This window comes from Phoca vitulina, unplaced genomic scaffold (assembly GCF_004348235.1).
Source record: "Phoca vitulina isolate PV1807 unplaced genomic scaffold, GSC_HSeal_1.0 scaffold5, whole genome shotgun sequence".
Taxonomy (NCBI): Eukaryota; Metazoa; Chordata; class Mammalia; order Carnivora; family Phocidae; genus Phoca; species Phoca vitulina.
In genome coordinates, this window is record NW_022589708.1 from 12,383,804 (window position 1) to 12,402,861 (window position 19,058).

Consider the following 19,058-nt stretch of genomic DNA (forward strand, 5'->3'; position numbering starts at 1 on the left):
GGGGGGGGCGGGGAACTAGATGCCATGTTAATTTGTACAGCAGAAATGCAAGGTATTTTGTTTTACCCAGTGTTACAGTGGAGCTGGGAGATAAACTTGATGTTGAAAAAACATTTAAATCCCATAACACTCCAGACTTCGTTCTTGATCTGGAAAAGACTCAACCTTGACTTGTAAAATGTTTAAAACTCACGTTCCCAAATGATGCAGCAAACGTATTTGTTTTTCAGGGCTCCAGGTGGACGCTGCAAGCAACAACTATGAGTGGGAAAATTGTAAGTTTGGGGTATCAAGCTTCTCTGCCTCCCCTGGTCACTGTTCATTTGCTCTAATCCCTTTCAGTAACCTATCAGTAAGACTTTTCCCCCCTCTTTTTAGGGACTTATTGAAATTCAGCCGGATCAGATGCAGGTAGGAAAAAAAATACTGAAGTTGCTTTCTGAGTTCAAAGTCACCTTTGAGACCACGGCTAATGGTTCATTTCCACTTCACCTGCAGACCGTGAACGCCATCTTGATTGTGATCATGGTCCCCATCATGGATGCCGTGGTGTATCCCCTGATTGCAAAATGTGGCTTCAATTTCACGTAGGTAACCAGCAGGTTGGAGTTGGGGTCAGGAAAGAATATCTCCCCTCCCACCACACCACCTATATGACAGGGTTTTTAAAGAATTATATTTGAATTAGAGGCCTGTGTGCTGATGTTTCTAGAAATTTGCCCTTAAAATAAAAGTGCTATTCATGGCAGCCAGAAAAGCTTCTAATTAAAACTTTGCATATATGTAGACAATAGAAATGTTAACTATCATCCGACATATCGCCTGAGCTATAGCTTCTAGAAATTAAATGTAAAAATGCAAATAAGAAGCTGCATTACATTTATCCCTCTTAGTCTTGATCATAAATAAGAGAGCAAGAGACATTTTCCTTCGGTGTTTTGTAGGGAAGCTAGTTTTGCTCAGGCGGATGGTGGGAAAGGAGTGTGATCACTGGTAGGAGGCAGGCGGAGAGTCACTCTTACACTTGTCTCCCAGCTCCTTGAAGAAGATGGTAGTTGGAATGTTCCTGGCTTCCATGGCTTTTGTGCTGGCGGCAATTGTGCAGGTGGAAATTGACGTGAGTGGCCCTCTGACTCCCCAGGGGCCTTTCCTGCGGGTCGGGTGGGGCGTTCGGAAGGCGTCTTTCTCCGGGACCGTGGAGAGGCCGGGATCTCTGCCGACAGACGGTCCTGGAGCTAGGGACGGGACGATGTGGAGATGCCACAGGGGCAGAATTGTCCCTTCCAGGCAGCGTGCACCGTGGGTGCTCTTCACTGCGAAGGGGGTGGCTGGGAGGAGGGTGGGATGGGTGTGCTTTAGCGGGGCCAAGGGGGATGGCGGTTACACAGGGGGTTTCTGTGGACATGGTTTTTATAATGGGAGTGGGAGTTTATAGAACTTCTTCTTTCACAATCAGAACTCCTAGAAAGTCTGTCTGAAAATGTATCAACGGTCTTCGGGAAGATGCCTTTTGTATTCTGATGTTTCTAGCGATGTTAGTTCTCACGCCAGTCCTCAGTCTGCTGGACCCACGGTGGCCCTAAACCAGGTTCCTGGTGCCCTCAGTGTGAAAGCAGGCTAGCGACGGGCGTTGTGTAGTGTGCGAGCCTGGAGGCAAACGCTCTCCTCCCGCCTCTGTCCCCTCCTCCTTTCTCTGTCTCTGTCGCCTCCCCTCTGTCTCTGTGTGTATCCCTCTCTCTGTCTCTCTGTTTCTGTCTTCCTCCCTCCCTCCTTCCTTCTCTCTCTCTCTAATTTTTCTTTTTAAATGTTTAAGTGTGATAAACTACATAACAAAAATTTACCATCTTACCCATTTCAAAGTGTACACTTCAGGAGTGTTTAACATGTTCACGTTATTGTGCAACTCATCTCCAGAACACTTTTCATCTTGCAAAACGAAAAGTCTGTGCCCATTGAAAAAGAACTCCCCACTTACCCTCCCCACGCCGCCTCCCACCTCCCCCCCGCCCCCCGCCAGCCCCTGGCACTCACCATTCTACTTTCTGTCTCTATGAGTTTGTCTACTCTTGGTACTTCATGTAAGTGGATTCGTACAATATTGGTCCCTTGTGATTGGCTGATTTCACTGAGCATAATGTCCTCGAGGTTCATCTGTATCAGAGCAGGTGTCAGAATCTCCTTCTTTTTTACAGTGGAATCATAGTTTACTGTGGGATGAACCACATTTTGTTGATCCATCTGTCAGTGGGCATTTGGGCCGTTTTCACGTGTTGGCTACTGTGAATAGTGCTCCGCACATGTGGGTGTACTCACTGACTCCTGAACACGACTTTGTGCAAAATGAATTGTGAAACGAGAAGGGACTTCTAGAATAGCATAGAAAGGGTTGCTTCAGGGACCCTGGGATTGGAGAGAGAGCACTGTTGGGAAAAGGCAGGACCCCTGAACAAATGTGTGGAGGCAAGAGGCATAGATTAGTTGTGAAAGGCTGTTTAGGGCACCGTCAGGGCTGTGGCTGAGGCTCCCAGAGTTAGGACGATGTTGGCCTCCCAGGAGAGCAGATCCGAGGTGCCACAGCAAGATACACATTTATTTGGGTTGTGTTTACTCTGGCCCCTTCAGATAGGAGGCTTCATAACCTGGCATTCTTCGGCCTGGAGGTGTTAAGACCAAGAGCAGCCTCTTTGTGATTACTTCCCTGTTCTGTACAAACATCATTTCCTCTGGGTGCCGTGAGGCGAGCGATTGGAGGCCTCCTGGGGGTGTTTGGTCTCTCAGCCGAGACAGCTTTCCACGGCTGGAGGGCGGGGGTGCTGGTGACGGGGCCAAGCTTATCTTCAATCTGCATGGAAGGCATCACTGCCAATTTTCTTTTATTTTGCTCAGAAAACTCTCCCAGTCTTCCCCAAGCAAAACGAAGTCCAAGTTAAAGTACTGAATATAGGAAACAGTAACATGACTGTATCTTTTCCTGGAAAGGAGGTGATATATCCCCAAATGACTCAAGTAAGTAGAAGGAAATGCGACTTTCCTTTTTATCTTCTGACCTGAGTTATAATAGGCTTGGGAGAAACTGATCTTCTCGATCCTTATATAATTCCTACAACAAGCGTGGAAGTGAAATGCCTTAGTATCTCGGTCTCCTTTGGGCTTCACTCTAGACCAGTGTGCCTCGAACTTCAATGGGCATGTGCGAACTTCAATGGGCATGTGAATCGCCTGGGGAGTTTGTAAAATTTTGCATTTTTAACATGCTCTCAGGGGACAGTTGCTGCGGTTGGTTCGTGGAACCACCCTTTAAATAGCAAGGCTCTGTCCGTGTTTCTCTACCAGAGGTTATTTTGCCGTCTCAGGGACATCTGGCAATTTCTGGAGACATTTTTCATTGTCACAACTGAGAGCATGCTATTGGCATTTCAGAGGGAGGAAGCCAGGGAGACTGACACACGGTCCCACAACAGAGACTTGTCTGGTCCCAAATGTCAGCAGAGCCCAGGTTGGAAAACCTTCATCTGGATGGTCGCTGGTCTGAATTAGAGGTTCTCAACCTTGACTCTGCATTAGAATCACCTGGAGAGCTTTGAAAATCCCCATACCTCAGAGATTTTGATTTAACTGGTCTCATTCCTGTTCAGCCACAGTTGAGAGCCTCTCCCTTAGAGCTTATCAAACTGATGATCTTGAAGAAAAAAGAACATTTGACTTCTGGTGCTTGGAGCAGCCCAGGACTGATTTTTCACCAGGGTTATTCCTTTATCCCTAATGTTATTCTCTGCCCAATGATAGAAATGATTTCCAGAACATGTATTTTCAGAAGAAGAAATAAAAAGTAAAATGCTGGGCAAAAAGTATAATTCTTGCATAACACTAGACAACTTCATGACAGAGGTGGGTGGGGGGCTGAGACAAACCGATGCTGGCTCCCGCAAGGCATTTTTTGATGTGTATGAAAGTGAACTGGGGATGTCAACTAATATGCCATGATAATGTTCAGTTACACAGTGCAGAACAAGACTCTATGGTATTAACTGTGACTCCTTTTCTCCCATTATAGACAAATGGATTTATGACTTTTGATGGAGACAAACTGATAAATATAAACATTTCTTCTCCTGGATCACCAGCCACTCCAGTGACCTCTAACTTTGAGCAGGGCCATCGCCATACCCTTCTAGTATGGGCCCCCAATCATTACCGAGTGGTAAGTCGTTGGACACTTACAGCTGATTCTTTACTATGTGTGATGTTGGAGACACAGCCTTTCAGTGGTGTGACTTTGTTTTACCCCATGTAGTATTATGTAAGTAAATTCTCAAGTTCTTCATTTTTCCAGGATACAAGTCATTTAACATTGAATAAAACTTTGGTGGATGGGAAGGGTTAATATTAATTAAAAATTTTAAAAAGAACTTTGGGGGGGTGCCGGGGTGGTTCAGTCAATTAAAGAGTCCGACTCTTGATTTCGGCTCAGGTCATGATCTCAGGGTTGTGAGATCGAGCCCCATGTCAGGCTCCATGCTGGGTGTGGAGCCTGCTTAAGATTCTCCCTCTGCCTGCCCCCCCCCCCAAAAAAAAGAACTTTTGGGCATGGTATGGGGTGTGTATGAGTATAACAAGTCACACAGAGTACATATGAGCAGTCTTAGCAACTTTCTGAGATGTATCTTTAATTGTATTGGTTAAAAAATTCGCACTGGGTAACTGGAGAATTAAAACAGTCTCTGAAAAAACATAGTGAACATATCAGGAAAAAGCAATAAAAATACATACAAAATATTTCACAACAAAATATCAGCATCTAGATAGGCCATTCAGCATATTAGGAAACTATGAAGGTAGAGTTGAACTGAGTGGAGGAGTGGTGGGTGTTCTGTAAGGTGAATTTAGGTCACCTAGAAAACTGCAATTAAGACATCTTGGTCATGTGTTTTATTAGGGAAATCTTGAGTGACTCATTCTCAGTTCTTGGACAGTAGTGTTCTGTGGAACCACTAGAAAGCAAGCATCAAAACTTGTAGAGGCTTATTTAACCTCCAGGAGGACCAGGACTGAAGGATGGAGCCCTGCAAATGTAATCATATGCCCTTAGCTCCTAGGATAAATGTCAACATCATTCTCCTTCTCAAAGGCTGAAATGGTAATCTAAATTTATTCTAAAGGATTAGATTTGAAAATGCTTTCTTTGTCAGGTAAAGGATGGCCTTAACCAGAAGCCAGAAAAAGGAGAAAATGGAATCAGGTATGTATTTTTCTTTAAAACTTAAGTGTTATCAGCTTCTTATGGAAGTAATGCATTCCCATAGTAAAGTCCAACTGCAACAAGGCTATAAAATGAGAGTATAGGGAGAGATGAACCATGAGAGACTAGGGACTCTGAGAAACAAACTGAGGGTTCTAGAGGGGAGGAGGGTGGGGGGATGGGTTAGCCCAGTGATGGGTATTAAGGAGGGCACGTACTGCATGGAGCACTGGGTGTTATACGAAAACAATGGATCGTGGATCACCACATCAAAAACTAATGATGTATTGTATGGTGACTAACATAACATAATAAAATTTTTTTAAAAATGAGAGTATAGGGATTTGTCCCAAGAATGTAAAGTGGTTCAATATTTTAAAAAAATCAATATCATCTATCATCTTAATAAACTAAAGAGAAAAACCCATATCATCATATCCTGCATCCTGGATGCAGGAAAAGCATTTGATAAAATTCAGTGTCCATTCATGATTTTAAAAAAACCCTCGGCAAACTAGTAATTGAAGGGAACTTCCTTACTCTGAAAAAGGATATCTAAAAAACCCAAGCTACCATTATACTTAATGGTGAAAGTCTCATTGCTCTTCCCATAAGATTGTCCACACCCTCCACTCCTATTCAACATCCTTCTGAACACCAGTGCAGTGAGACTAGAAAAAAAAGAAAAGCATCTTGATTGGAAAGGAAGAAATAAAAACTGTTCCTACTTACAGATGACATAAGTACCTGCACAGAATGTCCCAAAGACTCTACCAAAAAAGTTCATAGAATCAATAAGTGAGTTTAGAAATGAGTGTAGAAATGTTACAAAATATAAGATCGACAACAAAAATCATATTTCTATATACTAGCAATGAATGATTGGAAACTGAAATTTTAAAACTATACAATAGCTCCAAAAAAAAATAAAATACTAGGTACAAATCTAATAAAAACATATATAAGATTTGAGAGCTAAGACTACCAAAGGCTTATGACAGAAATTAATGATGAGTGAAATAAATGGAAAGATACGCTGGGTTCATTGATTAGAATACTTAATGTAGTGACAATGTCAGATTGATCCATAGGCTTAGTGCAATTACTATCAAAATCATAGCATTATTTTTCTATGATTTTTCCAGTTTTATTGAGGTATAAATGACAAAATCAATATATTTAAAGTATACAGTATGATTTGATATATGTATACATTGTGAAATATTTACCACAGTCAAGTTAACGCAATCACCTTACAGTTACCTTTTATATGTGTGTGTGATAAGAATGCTTAAGATCAAAAAAAAAAAAAAAAAAGAATGCTTAAGATCTAACCACTTAGCACGTTTGAAGTATATAATATAGTAGGAATTATAGTCACCATGTAGTACATTAGAACCTTAGAACTTATTCATCGTGGAACTGAAAGTTTGTACCTTTCATGCAACATCTCCCTGTTTCCTACCCCTCAGTCCCTGGCAACCACCATTCTACTGTTTTTTTCTTTTTTTTTTTAAATGTTTTATTTATTTATTCATGAGAGTCAGAGAGAGAGATAGAGAGAGGTAGCGGCAGAGGGAGAAGCAGGCTTCCCGCCCAGCAGGGAGCCCGACGCGGGACTCGATCCCAGGACCCTGGGATCGTGACCTGAGCCGAAGGCAGACGCTTAACCATCTGAGCCACCCAGGCGCCCCTCTACTGTTTTTTTCTATGAGTTCAACTGTTTTTTAGATTCCATATATATGTGATACCGGGCAGTATTTGTCTTTCTCTGTCTGGCTTGTTTCACTTAATGTTTCTCGGTTTATCTATGTTGTCACAATGGCAGGGTTGCCTTCTACTTAATGGCTAAATAATATTTCATTTTAATACATACATATAGATATATAGGCATAGGTGAATTAAATTTCATCCAAACTAAAAACATTTGTTCTGTCAATCTCACTGTTAAGAGAATGAAAAGGTAAGCTACATACTGGTATAAAATATTTACAAATCACATATCGGACTAAGTATCTGTATCCAGAACATATAAAGTACTCTCACAACACAATAATAAGAAAATAACCCAGTTTAAAAACAGCAAAAGACTTGGACATTGCACCAAAGAAGATATACAGATGGCAAATAAGCACATGAAAATATGCTCAACATGATTGGCCATTAAAAAATATAAATTAAAACCACGGTGAGTTGCATGACATACCTCTTAGATGGATATAATAATTTTTTAAAACTGACTATACTAACTGCTTGTGAGAAGATAGAGCAAGCAGAACTCCCGTGCTTTGCCTGGTGGGAGTGCAAAATGGTGCAGCCACTCTGAAAAACAGTGAGGCAGTCTCTTATAAAGTCAAATGTATATTTACCATACAACCCAGCCGCCCCACTCTCAGATATTTATCCTAGAGAAATGCAAACTTATGTTCACATAAGAACCTAAACATAAATGTTCACAGAAACTCTATTTGTAATTACCAAAGATTGGAAGTCACCCAAATGACCTTCAGTGGGTGATGGATAAACAGACAATAGACTATAGTATATTCATACAACAGAATATCACTTAGGAAAAAAGGAACTATTGATACATACAGTAACATAAATGAATTTCAAATGCATTATGCCATGAAAGAAGCCAGTCTCAAAAAGTTACATACATACCGTGTAGTTCCATTTACATGGCATTCTGGAAATGACCAATAAATAAATAAATAAATAAATAAATAAATAAATAAATAAATAAGGATGTGGGAACAGATTAGTGTTTGCCCTGGGTTAGGAGTGGAGGAGAGGTTTGGCTATGGGTCAGCATGAGGGAGATGCGGGCGCCAATGGAACTGGTCTGTATCTTGGCCGCGATGGTGTTTCCCTGAATCCAGACGTATTAAAATTCATAGAACTGTACACCAAAAAGCCAATTTACTGTAAATACACTTTTTAAAAGATTTTATTTATTTATTTGGGAGAGAGAGAGCACTAGAGGGGGCAGAGAGAGAGGGAGAAGCAGACTCCCCGCTGAGCAGGGCGCCTGATGCGGGGCTCGATCCCAGGATCTTGGGACTCCAGGATCATGACCTGAGCCGAAGGCAGACACTTAACCGACTGAGCCACTCAGGCGCCCCTGTAAATACACTTTTTAAATAAGATGGGAAAATTAATTAATTAATTAATCATCTCTTTACCTCTGGCTTGTTTCACATTGTTAACCTTTGTAATATTTATCTTTGTGTGTACTCCATGTGCTAGGTCAATTCTAAAAATGATTAATAAACAGGATTTACAGGTTAACTATCAAAATATTAGTCACAATGTAATAGAAGTCTGAAAGGGAAAGAAATGTAGCTTTATATCCTTGAAAATATAGCCTCAAGTGGAAATGTTCTGAATGTCAAGATTAATTAGAATATCCTATTACATACCCTGAATTGTTTGGTGGTACCACATCTTTAAACCAAGGTTTTCTTGCACAGCTTCTGTGTTTTCCTGTGACTCACTTGGCCTCTTGTTGGCAAAAGCATGAGCTTCTATCTTCAGGGTGATCCAGAGAATGGATCCAGGGAATTCACCTTCCTCTTTGAGAACCAACTCCTCAGCATGCTCTTTGATGTAACAAGGCCATTTGCTCTGTAGTCCTGTGATGCCACTGACCTCATAGAATTTTCACTGTCTGCCCAGGTTAGCACCTTTCTTTCTTGAATTCTGGGTCATCTTTCTTGTTTGGCTGCAGACTTGTGCTCAAATATCTGACCAAGAAAAGCTGTGAGGCAATTTGCCAAGTCCTTACTTGCCTGAAAATGCTTTTCCGTTCTCATACTTGGTCATAGGTTGGCCACCATTTTCTTCCCAGAACTCTGGAGGCTTGTGTCTATTGGCATCCAGCGCCTAGTTGTGCTCACACACACACACACACACACACACACACACACACAACATCTACCACTCTCTGTAGTGATTTAACTTTCCTTTCACCAAGCTTTGGGGATCTTCTTTCTCCTTGGTGTTCTCACATCTCTCTGCAGTATAACTACATGTGGGTAGTAGCCAGCACTAGGTCTTTTTGATTTTTGGTTCCTTCTCATTTTCTTTGTTCTCTCCTGTATGAGTTTGCTAAGGCTGCCATCACAAAGTACCACAGGCTGGAAGGCTTAAACAACAAAAATTATTTCCTCATAGTTCTGGAGGCTACAGGTCCAACATCAAAGCACTGGCTGGGTTAGTTTTCTCTGAGGCCTCTCCCCTTGGCTTAAAGATAGCCATCCTCTCTCTGTGTCTTCACATGGTCTTTCTTCCGTGTGTCTGTGTGCTAATCTTATAAGAACACCAGTGATCTTGGATCTCTCATGACCTCATTTTACCTCTTTAAAGACCCTACCTCCAGGGGCACCTGGGTGCCTCAGTCGGTTAAGCATCTGCCTTCAGCCCAGGTCATGATCTTGGGGTCCTGGGATCAAGCCCCACGTCGGGCTCTGTGCTCAGCAGGGAGCCTGCATCTCCCTCTCCCTTTGCCCCTCCCCCGACTCGTGCGTGTGTGCACACGCTCTCCCTCTCTCTGTCTCTCAAATAAATAAGATCTTAAAAAAAAAAAAAGACCCTACCTCCAAATACAGTCACATTCTGAGGTCCTGAGAGTTAGGACTTCCACATATGAATTGGGGTTGGGGTGGAGACACAATTCAGCCCATAACATCTTCTTTTGTGCCTTCTGGATTGTGCCTCTGTCCTGCATACATGCACATACATACAACTATCCTATCAGTTCTGGAAGGAAATCTTCTGTTGCTGGTCATCTGGCCCTTTCCCAATCTTTGTATCTGAGTCTGAGCTGGAAGTACCTCTGGGATGTCCTTTGTGGCTCAGAACCATTGTTTTGATTTCTACAGAAAGGTATCCTCACTTTGGAAACTTTGAACAGTCTAAACTGTGGTATCCTTTCTTGTTCTGGTGCTATGCTAAAGCTTCATTCTTCTTTAAATGGTCTTTGTTGAAATCTTGGGAAAGAAGGACACGTAAAATCAGCAACATTTTACCCCGCCAACCCACCCATGTGGAAGAAGATAAGCCAGAAACTTTTTTCTTGTAATTGGCAACATCAAATCTTTAATGGATCAAAGGATTTATTATTTCAGCAATGTCCAGGAGACAATTCATAAAAAAGGAAAGTTCTGAAAAACTAATGTCAGAAACTAACTGATAAATAGAACAACTTTGAGAAAGTCAGGAGGTTGGATTTTGGAGTAATATATGAATTAAAAAAAGAGTACACAGAATTTTAAACAAAATGGAATTGTTTTAATTATGTGGTATCAGTAAGTTGCAAGACTTACATGGACTACCTTCAACAGAGTCCTTTAAGTAAAGTGACAGGGGCATCTGGGTGGCTCAGTTGGTTAAGCATCCAACTCTTGATTTTAGCTCAGGTCACAGTCTCAGAGATGTGAGATCGAGCCCTGCATTGGGCTCCATGCTGAGCATGGAGCCTACTAAGGATTCTCTCTCCCCTTCTCCGTTTTCCCCTCCGTCCAATTACATGTGCTCGCTCGCTCTCTCTCTCTCAAAAAAAAGTGACAATACTTGGGTCAAAATTAGTTGAGAATTTGATATTGATCTTTCTCATGAATTTTTTAACATTACATATTGCTACATATGTATATATTCACAATGTTCTTGAGCATGTTTTTAAACGTAATATATTGTCCTGTGTATGTTCTGCAATATCGTATATTATAAAATATCATTTTAATATTTACCCATATTACTATATGTATCCCTTATCTACTCACTTAAACTACTATATAATATTCCATTGCATGCATATACCACAATTTATTTATCCATTCTTTTCTTCAAGGAAATTTAGGTTATTGCCATTTTTCCAAACAGTGCCCCAATTCACATTCATATATGATTTTTTTTTTGTCCGCATGTACAAAGTTTCTCTAGAGAGGTGGCCTTAAAGCTTTTATCACATCCAATAAAAATATTTGAGCTTATACCCATAATGCATGAATATGGTATCTGTTAAAAATTATACATATAATTATTACACCAAATTAATATGTACACTATAAATAATTTAAAAATATATTAAGAGAATGAGAAAAATAAAAAAATCAATATCTTACAGGTATTTTTATTCATTAGTGGTACAAAAATCATTAATGTAGATGATGTGATTATATATGCTTCATTCGTTTCTAAAAAGCTCAATTTAAGATTTAGAAAAATCTATGCATAGGCTTGGTTGTAAGTTCAGTTTATTTCAATCCTTGGTTTCCATGATTGTCATACTGAAAAAGATACTTCAAGGAGGGAGTATGGTCAGGGCAAAACTGACCATAAGTAGATTAAAAAGAAATCTTCATTTAAAGATAGTTGTGGTTTTATTAAAGTCATTTTGGTACTAGGACAACTGGGATACCCACATGCAAAGGACTGAAGTCAGACCCTACCTGATACCACACACAAAAATGTATGCAGTGGATCATAAACCTAAATATAACTAAGACAATAAAATTTATAAAAGAAAAATAGGAGTAAATCTTTGTGACCTTGGGTTAGACAGTGTTTTCTTGGATATGAAGCCAAAAGGACAAGCAGCAAAAGAAAAAAATAGTCACTTGGGCTTCGTCATATTGGAAAGCTTTAGTGCTACAAGTGATATCAAGGCAGAGAAAAGACAGCCCATAAAATGAGAGAAAATATTTGCAAATCATATATCTGATAAGAGGTTCCAAATACATAAAGAACTCTTACAGCTCAAGAGTAAAAAGACAACCCACTTTTTTAAATGGGCAAACTATTTAAAAAGACATTTCTCGGGAGCCTGGGTGGCTCAGTCATTAAGCATCTGCCTTCGGCTTTAGTCATGATCCCAGGGTCCTGGGTTCGAGCCCCACGTCGGGCTTCCTGTTCGGCGGGGAGCCTGCTTCTCCCTCTCCTGCTCTCCCTTCTTGTGCTCTCTCTCTCTCTCTCTGACAAATAAATGAATGAAATCTTTAAAAAAAAAAGACATTTCTCCAAGGAAAATATAAAAACGGTCAAAAAGCCTAGGAAAGATGCGCATTGTCTTTAATTATTAGGGAAATGCGAATCAAAACCACAAAGAGATACCACTTCACGCTCACTAGGCTCTTACCAAAAACCAAAACAAAAACAACCAAAAAACAGGCAATAACAACTGTGGGTGGGGATGTGGGCAAATCGGAAGGCTTTTACACTGCTGGTGGGAATGTAGAATGATAAAATGATACAGACACTTTGAAAAACTGTTCCTCAAAATGTTAAACAGAGAGTCACCCTATGAGCCAGCCATTTCACTCCGAGGCGTCCACCCAACTATGAGGCCCCTGTTGAACCCGGGTCAGGGTTCCGTTTTCTATGTTAAGCATCTGTCAAACTACACCAAGTGAAATGCCCAGGGACTTTAGGGCCTGAGCTTAATTCAGAGAAATGTTCTCCCAGTACCTAGAATTTGACCAACATTACTTGTTGCCACAAAGCTGATGAAATTTGGCCACGTATTTTAGGAATGTACAGGTTAAATTGTTCTCTGCAATACTTGGGTATACGATCTTATTACTGCCCATTCTTTAAATTGGATAATCTGCTGAAAGCTTTCATTCACCTGTCTGGTAAGAAAAATCAACTAGTCGTATCCGGGGCAGCACCCTTCTCTCTGATATACTATAAGAGCGTCAGGGTCTTCTATAGCCTGGAACATTGAAGGAAGGGATCTAATCATCTGTCCACACTGTCGCCATCTATATGGCCCTTTGAAGGCAAGCAACTCGACTGGCTCCATGTGAAGCTTAGGCGTAGGAGACTTGGCAGCTCCTGGAAGCCTTGAGACCTAGTACCAGGGCCTGTGGGTGCTACACTCCCATCTGTATTCTAGCAGAGTGCCAGTCACCATCACTCCAGGTCCTACAGACTCAGTCTTCCCTCTCTGAGGGGAGCTCCCCAAAAGTATCTCTGGTTGCTGGACCGACTCTCTTCTTCCTCTCCACTCTTTGGGGCCCCTCCCTGCTCAGGCTCCTAGAGGTCAAGGACAGAAAATGGCCTTCCATCCCCAACCCCCAGAAAGAAGCCCAGATGGAGACTGTTAGGGTACTAAGCAACTTCGACTTTGGTCCTTTAGCTCTAAAGCTTCTGAGCAAGGAACACAAAGTGCTGCCTTCCTGAAGTGGGGACCAGCTCCTATTTCCATCCAGGCTAATATCCCAACCTACCATTGAAATAGCTCCTAGTTACCAAGTACTTAGAACAGCTCCAGGCAGAAGACAGCGGTCACTTCTTTTGGGTGTGTTCTCATGAATGGGTGAACAAGAACAAACCTAGGGTGGCTTCCTTCTGCCTTTATAAGTCTAGAAATCTTCCATTAACATCTTAAATTCCTTCCAAAAGAGAGCACAGCCCAAGTTCAGGTGCACGTACTGTGACCTAAAGCAAAGTATCCCATAGTCCAGTCACAAAACCAATGGTTTTCTGTTTCAGATTTATAAATAGTTTTGATGAGAGCTTCAACATCACAATGGGCGAGAAAGTTTATGTGGATGTGACCCGTCACAATGCCAGCGAGTATCAGTTTTTTTCTTCCGGCGTGTAAGTACCTGTCCTGGACACTGTTCTCCCAAGTTCAAGGATTTCAAGTCTTTTTCTTTAAACACTACATTGAAGCTGTTAATACCAGGAATGTTAAACTATATTATTCTTTCTTTCCATAGAAAACACTTTAAAATAAGCTCAACAAAACAGATTCCACAGCACTGTGCAAATGATTTCCGACCACCCAGCCTTGAGTTCGGTAGTGCATTCACCTACGTAATCCGAAGGGAGGTCAGTAAGTCGTTCTGTTGAATCAGAAGTTCTACTAAACACTTAGCACCTGGTAATGATTGAACTGGAAGTAATATTAGCATCTGTGTTTTAAATGGGCTTAGAATTCATTCGGTTCACCACTAATTCTTTAACTTACCGTTGACTTAAGTTTGCTGTTATTTTTAGAATAAAAATAAACAGACTGACTGAGTCTGACTGAAAGTCCACATTGACCAGTATTTGATGCCTCTTCATAGACTATTTACATGGACTTACGAACTTTGAGTTCAAAGAGATGGCAATGTTTTAAACAAACCTGACATCCAATCTACTCTCTGATTTAAGAGGAAAACACTAGTGGACAGATTTTCAAATCCCACCAAGGCCATTTCATCATGAGGATAAAATGCACTGTTGCATATTGCCACTTAAAAAGTGTACTTACTTGGGATGCCTGGGTGGCTCAGTCATTAAGCGTCTGCCTTCGGCTCAGGTCATGATCCCAGGGTCCTGGGATCGAGCCCCGCGTCGGGCTCCCTGCTCAGTGGGAAGCCTCCTTCTCCCTCTCCCATTCCCCCTGCTGTGTTCCCTCTCTCACTGTCTCTCTCTCTCTCAAATAAATAAATAAAATCTTTTTAAAAAAATAAATAATAAAATAAAAAATAAAAAGTGTACTTACTTGACAAATCATAGGACGTGATTCTAGAAGTCCAAACTCCATTTGCCTGTTTGAGCAATTTTTATTCTAGAAGCAGTTCTCCATTTGAATTTCTTCTTGCTTTTGCCTTATTGGTTTAGGATACTGGCTGCCCCGAATTGCACGTGTTTGAAGATATTTCACCCAACACAGTTAACATGGCTCTGCAGATCCCGCAGTATTTCCTCCTCACCTGCGGAGAGGTGGTTTTCTCTATCACGGGACTGGAGTTCTCATATTCTCAGGTCTCTTGGTCATTGTTTCTAGCACCCCTCCCCCACACCCCTGCCTTCAAAAAATGCTGTTGGGCCCTAACTTCAATAAGCAATGTATTTATAGTTTAAACGATTCTAGGGGGGAAAAAAAGATTCTAGAAAGCATTATGGTATCTTCCGCCAAACAAGTTTTTTGAGATCCCCATCATGTTTTTATTGAATAATAATATGACTCTGTTTAGCTTCTTGGGCGCATATGTCATATGACTCTGCATTCCCACATCATATACTAGAGATTTAGAGTCCTGAGTGGGAAAAACTATATTAATTACTGTGACCAGGATCATGATAGGCAGCAGATTCTATATTCTGAAACAACTAAACGATGTCAGCTGTTCATCATGGTGCTCATTTCTGGGTTGTGTACTCATAATCATTAAGGCTCAGGTGAGATCTCTCCAGAGCTACCAGTAAACACACTGATTAAGGCCTAGCTTTTAAAAGTTAAAAGATATTATTGCTTTCAACTGTTAAAGATGAGACTCATGAGGTAAATTTTGCCAATTAGAGCCTAGTTTCTCAACAATTTCATCAAAATACAGTTAAGGTCGTTGTGGCCCTACAACGCCTAGCACCTTTAAGTCTTGCAGTAAAGATCGTAAATATGAGTTGGACAATCCCTTTCTGTGATGACCTCACAATCGAATAAAATGACTGTATCATAGGTGACAAGAGGGGTTCGGTGACATGGCAGCGAAGCTCACAGCAGAGCAAGCTTCTGGCCCAGAGAGCAGCTTCCATTTAGGGGAAAGAGAATGGGATGGATGGCTTTGCTTGGAAACTCTTCTATAGACATAGAATTGATTCATCTATAGATTTGCCCACTTAACTTGGGACAACAATTTTGCAAGGCTGTGGAGAGTGGGAAACAAGGGCTTCTTGTATGTTCGTGCCTGAGTGTTCGGGGTGTCTTGTTATCCAACTGATAATCCTTTTTATATGTGAACCAACCTGACTTTCGATGTGCATTTTTAGGGCGGACTGCCCAACTAAATGCATTGGTAAGTGGTGTTCTGCAGCTCCGTGGTTGCCATCTAGATAGGGGTTGACTGCGTGTTGTTTCCCCAGGCCCCCTCCAACATGAAGTCGGTGCTTCAAGCAGGATGGCTGTTGACGGTGGCCATTGGCAACATCATCGTGCTTATAATAGCGGGAGCAGGCCAGATCAGTGAACAGGTATGAGGTGGGGAGAGAGACTGTGTGTGTCCGTGATCGTCGTGAGGACTCTCCCTCACCCCCTGTGTATACACGTGGTCATCTAAGCTAACGGCTGAATAAAATCAGCCGGAGAGGGTGATGACCAAATGGGCTTTTGGCCTAGTGTGTGCAGATTCTTCATATTTCTACTTGGTGTTGTACAGCTGGAAAGTGACAACCAAAATACCCAGATTTGGGTTAACATGCCTATACCCTAATATGGTTTACTATTAAAGGAAAGATCTTTCCTAGCTTCAGTGAATGCAGTGTAATGGCCCCAAGACAAACATGTTTTCCAGAAAGTTTCATGACACCTAAAGTTAGAGCCGTTCTGAAGGTGGTTGTAATTTTTCCAGCTAACATAAAGTGAGGGCTTTTCTGAAACTGAAACTCTCTCCTTCAGCATTTCAGCATATGGCTCCTAAGGGGGTTGCCCCTTCCCCTATCTGTTTCTTCACTCCCCCCTTCAAGTCCCATCAGAGCATGTGCTCATGCTGTGTGCTCATAACCTCAAGATTCTGCCAGAGAATAATATGGAGGTCTTAAGTTAGAACAATTCAGCACATTATTTTTTGCTCAAGAGTACTGTGTGCTGTTCTGTTGGTCCCCATCCTTCTAGAGGCCAGCTCTGTCCCTTAACAGGGGTTTTTCAGAAATTTTCTCTCATCTTCCCAGAGTCTTGGTTTCTGCCCTCCAGTGTGGTTACAAAAATGTTATCTTTATACTTGGGCATTCAAGAAAAGCTGGTCATTCTGTATCTATGGTAGTCGCCTACCAATTTTCCATCACAGTTTAATTGCAGAGCACCTTCTACCTAGACATAGCAAGAAAATGCACTCACAATGCATACAGTACCATAACATGCATTGTTTTTGTTTTTTTCTTGCTCCAACTCCAATTCCTTCCAAGTGGGCTGAGTACATTCTATTTGCGGCATTGCTCCTGGCTGTCTGCGTAATATTTGCCATCATGGCCCGATTCTATACTTACATCAATCCAGCGGAGATTGAAGCTCAGTTTGATAATGAGGATGAGAAAAAGAACCTGGAAAAGATGAATATATATTCCACGACGGCCCCTGTTTCACAGACCCAGATGTGAATGTCAGGAAGCAAGTGGAAGATGGACTGGGTCCAGAACGTGCCCTTACTTCTGTCCCCTGGTTGCAGGACATTCTGATGGGGAAGACTTCAGAATTGTGAACCAAGAAAGCTCTTTTCCAAGCAGCCAGCAATGAACCTAAAACTCTGGAAGAAGTCCTTTCCTTTTAAGAAAAGTCATATTTAAAGCATGTAGATACATACACACACATACACCCTTGTTTCTACAACGATGAATACACACCCTGCCTTTAACTCCTTTTCTGCCACATAAATGAAGTTATTTTGGACTAACTAGTCATTTTTTTGAAAGGGTGGCAAAGTTCCATATTGTTTGCATTTTAACCCTCTTTGAAAACACCGTTAAATGAGGCAGGAGCCGATGTGAAAAGTGAATTTACATGCTTTAGAATGGCATATAATAATAAGGACCAGCTAGTATTAACTGATAACTTTACCTTTTGTTTTTTTGTTTTATTTTTTCCATTCCTTAGCTCTTTTTAAATTTTGTATGACTCAAAAGACCACTCAGGTAAAGGCCAGTAATGATTTTTGGAGTTTCAAGTATGAAATACATTCCTGTTCTTAAGAATAAGTGTCATTGTGTTTTGGGGGTAGGATAAGAAATCCTTAACCTGTGTCCCGATTCTAAAAGTTGTGTATGCTCAATAAAATGTCATCAGGAGTTGATAAAAGTATGAACAAAAGCAATGGCCACATACAATAAATTCCAGGAACATGAAATATCAAGGTTTGTTTCTTCCCGGTCCTATTTTTCCTGGGGATATAGATACCTATGCTTCTCTTTTATTACTAAGAGCTTTGCAGGTGCATATTTATGTACCATCTTGAAGTGCTTTTCTCAATACAACCATTTTTTCTGCTTGAACAAAAATTCCTTTTTTTTAAAACATTTATTTATTTTAGAGGGCGGTGGGGGGGCAGAGAGAGAGAATCTCAAGCAGACTCCACACTGAGCGCAGAGACCAACGTGAGGCTCAATCCCACAACCCCAAGATCACGACCTGAGCCGAAATTAAGAGTTGGACACTTAACCAACTGAGCCACCTAGGCGCTCCCTCGAACAAAAATTGTTGTAAAATGTTGTAAGTACTTCATGCTTGATTCGTCCTATAGGTATTTATCTCAGGTATGAGACCCAGAGTAGTTCTACTTTGTCACTCGTACAAAAACAAGCAGCTGTTCTCAAACTTGTGCACAGCTCTGAATGCTGGGACTTGCTCCTGTGACCCATCAGGAGAAGGGGCCCAGGGTGGGCTTCCAAGATGCTTCATGCACAAGCTCATCATCGAACTGTGGAGACTGAATGAAGGGGAGGCTCAAAACCCAGAGTGAGAAACACATTGTGAGTCTCAAACCTTGCTGAAGACCTTTCCTACCCTTAGGATCAAGCCCTCATTTCTTAATTGAGGCCTGCAAGGCTTTTTTTTTTCCTCACGACACATCTCCTTTCTCTCTGCTCACACCGATCCGACTAACAGTGACTTTCTTCTGGAATGCGTCAGGTTCTCATTTCCAGGTCAGAAGAAAAATCAGGTCCTGAGACACACATTCTCTACCAACTTTGCCCACCCACTCTGCCTGGCTGAGTCCTCTTCATCTTTAGGATGCAGGCCACTTCCCCCAGGAGTTTTCCCATCCCCCCAGCCTGGCTGTCTCCCCCGTGCGCTGTCCCATACCCTACGCCCCGGTGGGTCCTCACTGTCCAG

The 19,058-nt window shown here is 41.5% G+C and overlaps 1 protein-coding gene across 1 annotated transcript in view; it reads left to right on the forward strand.

The window, feature by feature from the left end:
- SLC15A1 (solute carrier family 15 member 1) overlaps positions 1-18,072 on the forward strand; it is a 49,581-nt gene extending 31,509 nt beyond the window's left edge. Inside the window, exons 12-23 of the mRNA XM_032402720.1 lie at positions 231-275; positions 379-411; positions 499-587; positions 1,036-1,117; positions 2,887-3,006; positions 4,055-4,201; positions 5,190-5,239; positions 13,736-13,843; positions 13,966-14,077; positions 14,858-15,001; positions 16,100-16,207; positions 17,138-18,072. Of these exons, the coding sequence (XP_032258611.1) occupies positions 231-275; positions 379-411; positions 499-587; positions 1,036-1,117; positions 2,887-3,006; positions 4,055-4,201; positions 5,190-5,239; positions 13,736-13,843; positions 13,966-14,077; positions 14,858-15,001; positions 16,100-16,207; positions 17,138-17,329 (1,230 nt within the window). The 3' untranslated portion in view covers positions 17,330-18,072. The remainder of the gene's footprint in view (positions 1-230; positions 276-378; positions 412-498; positions 588-1,035; positions 1,118-2,886; positions 3,007-4,054; positions 4,202-5,189; positions 5,240-13,735; positions 13,844-13,965; positions 14,078-14,857; positions 15,002-16,099; positions 16,208-17,137) is intronic.
- Positions 18,073-19,058: the final 986 nt, after the last annotated feature.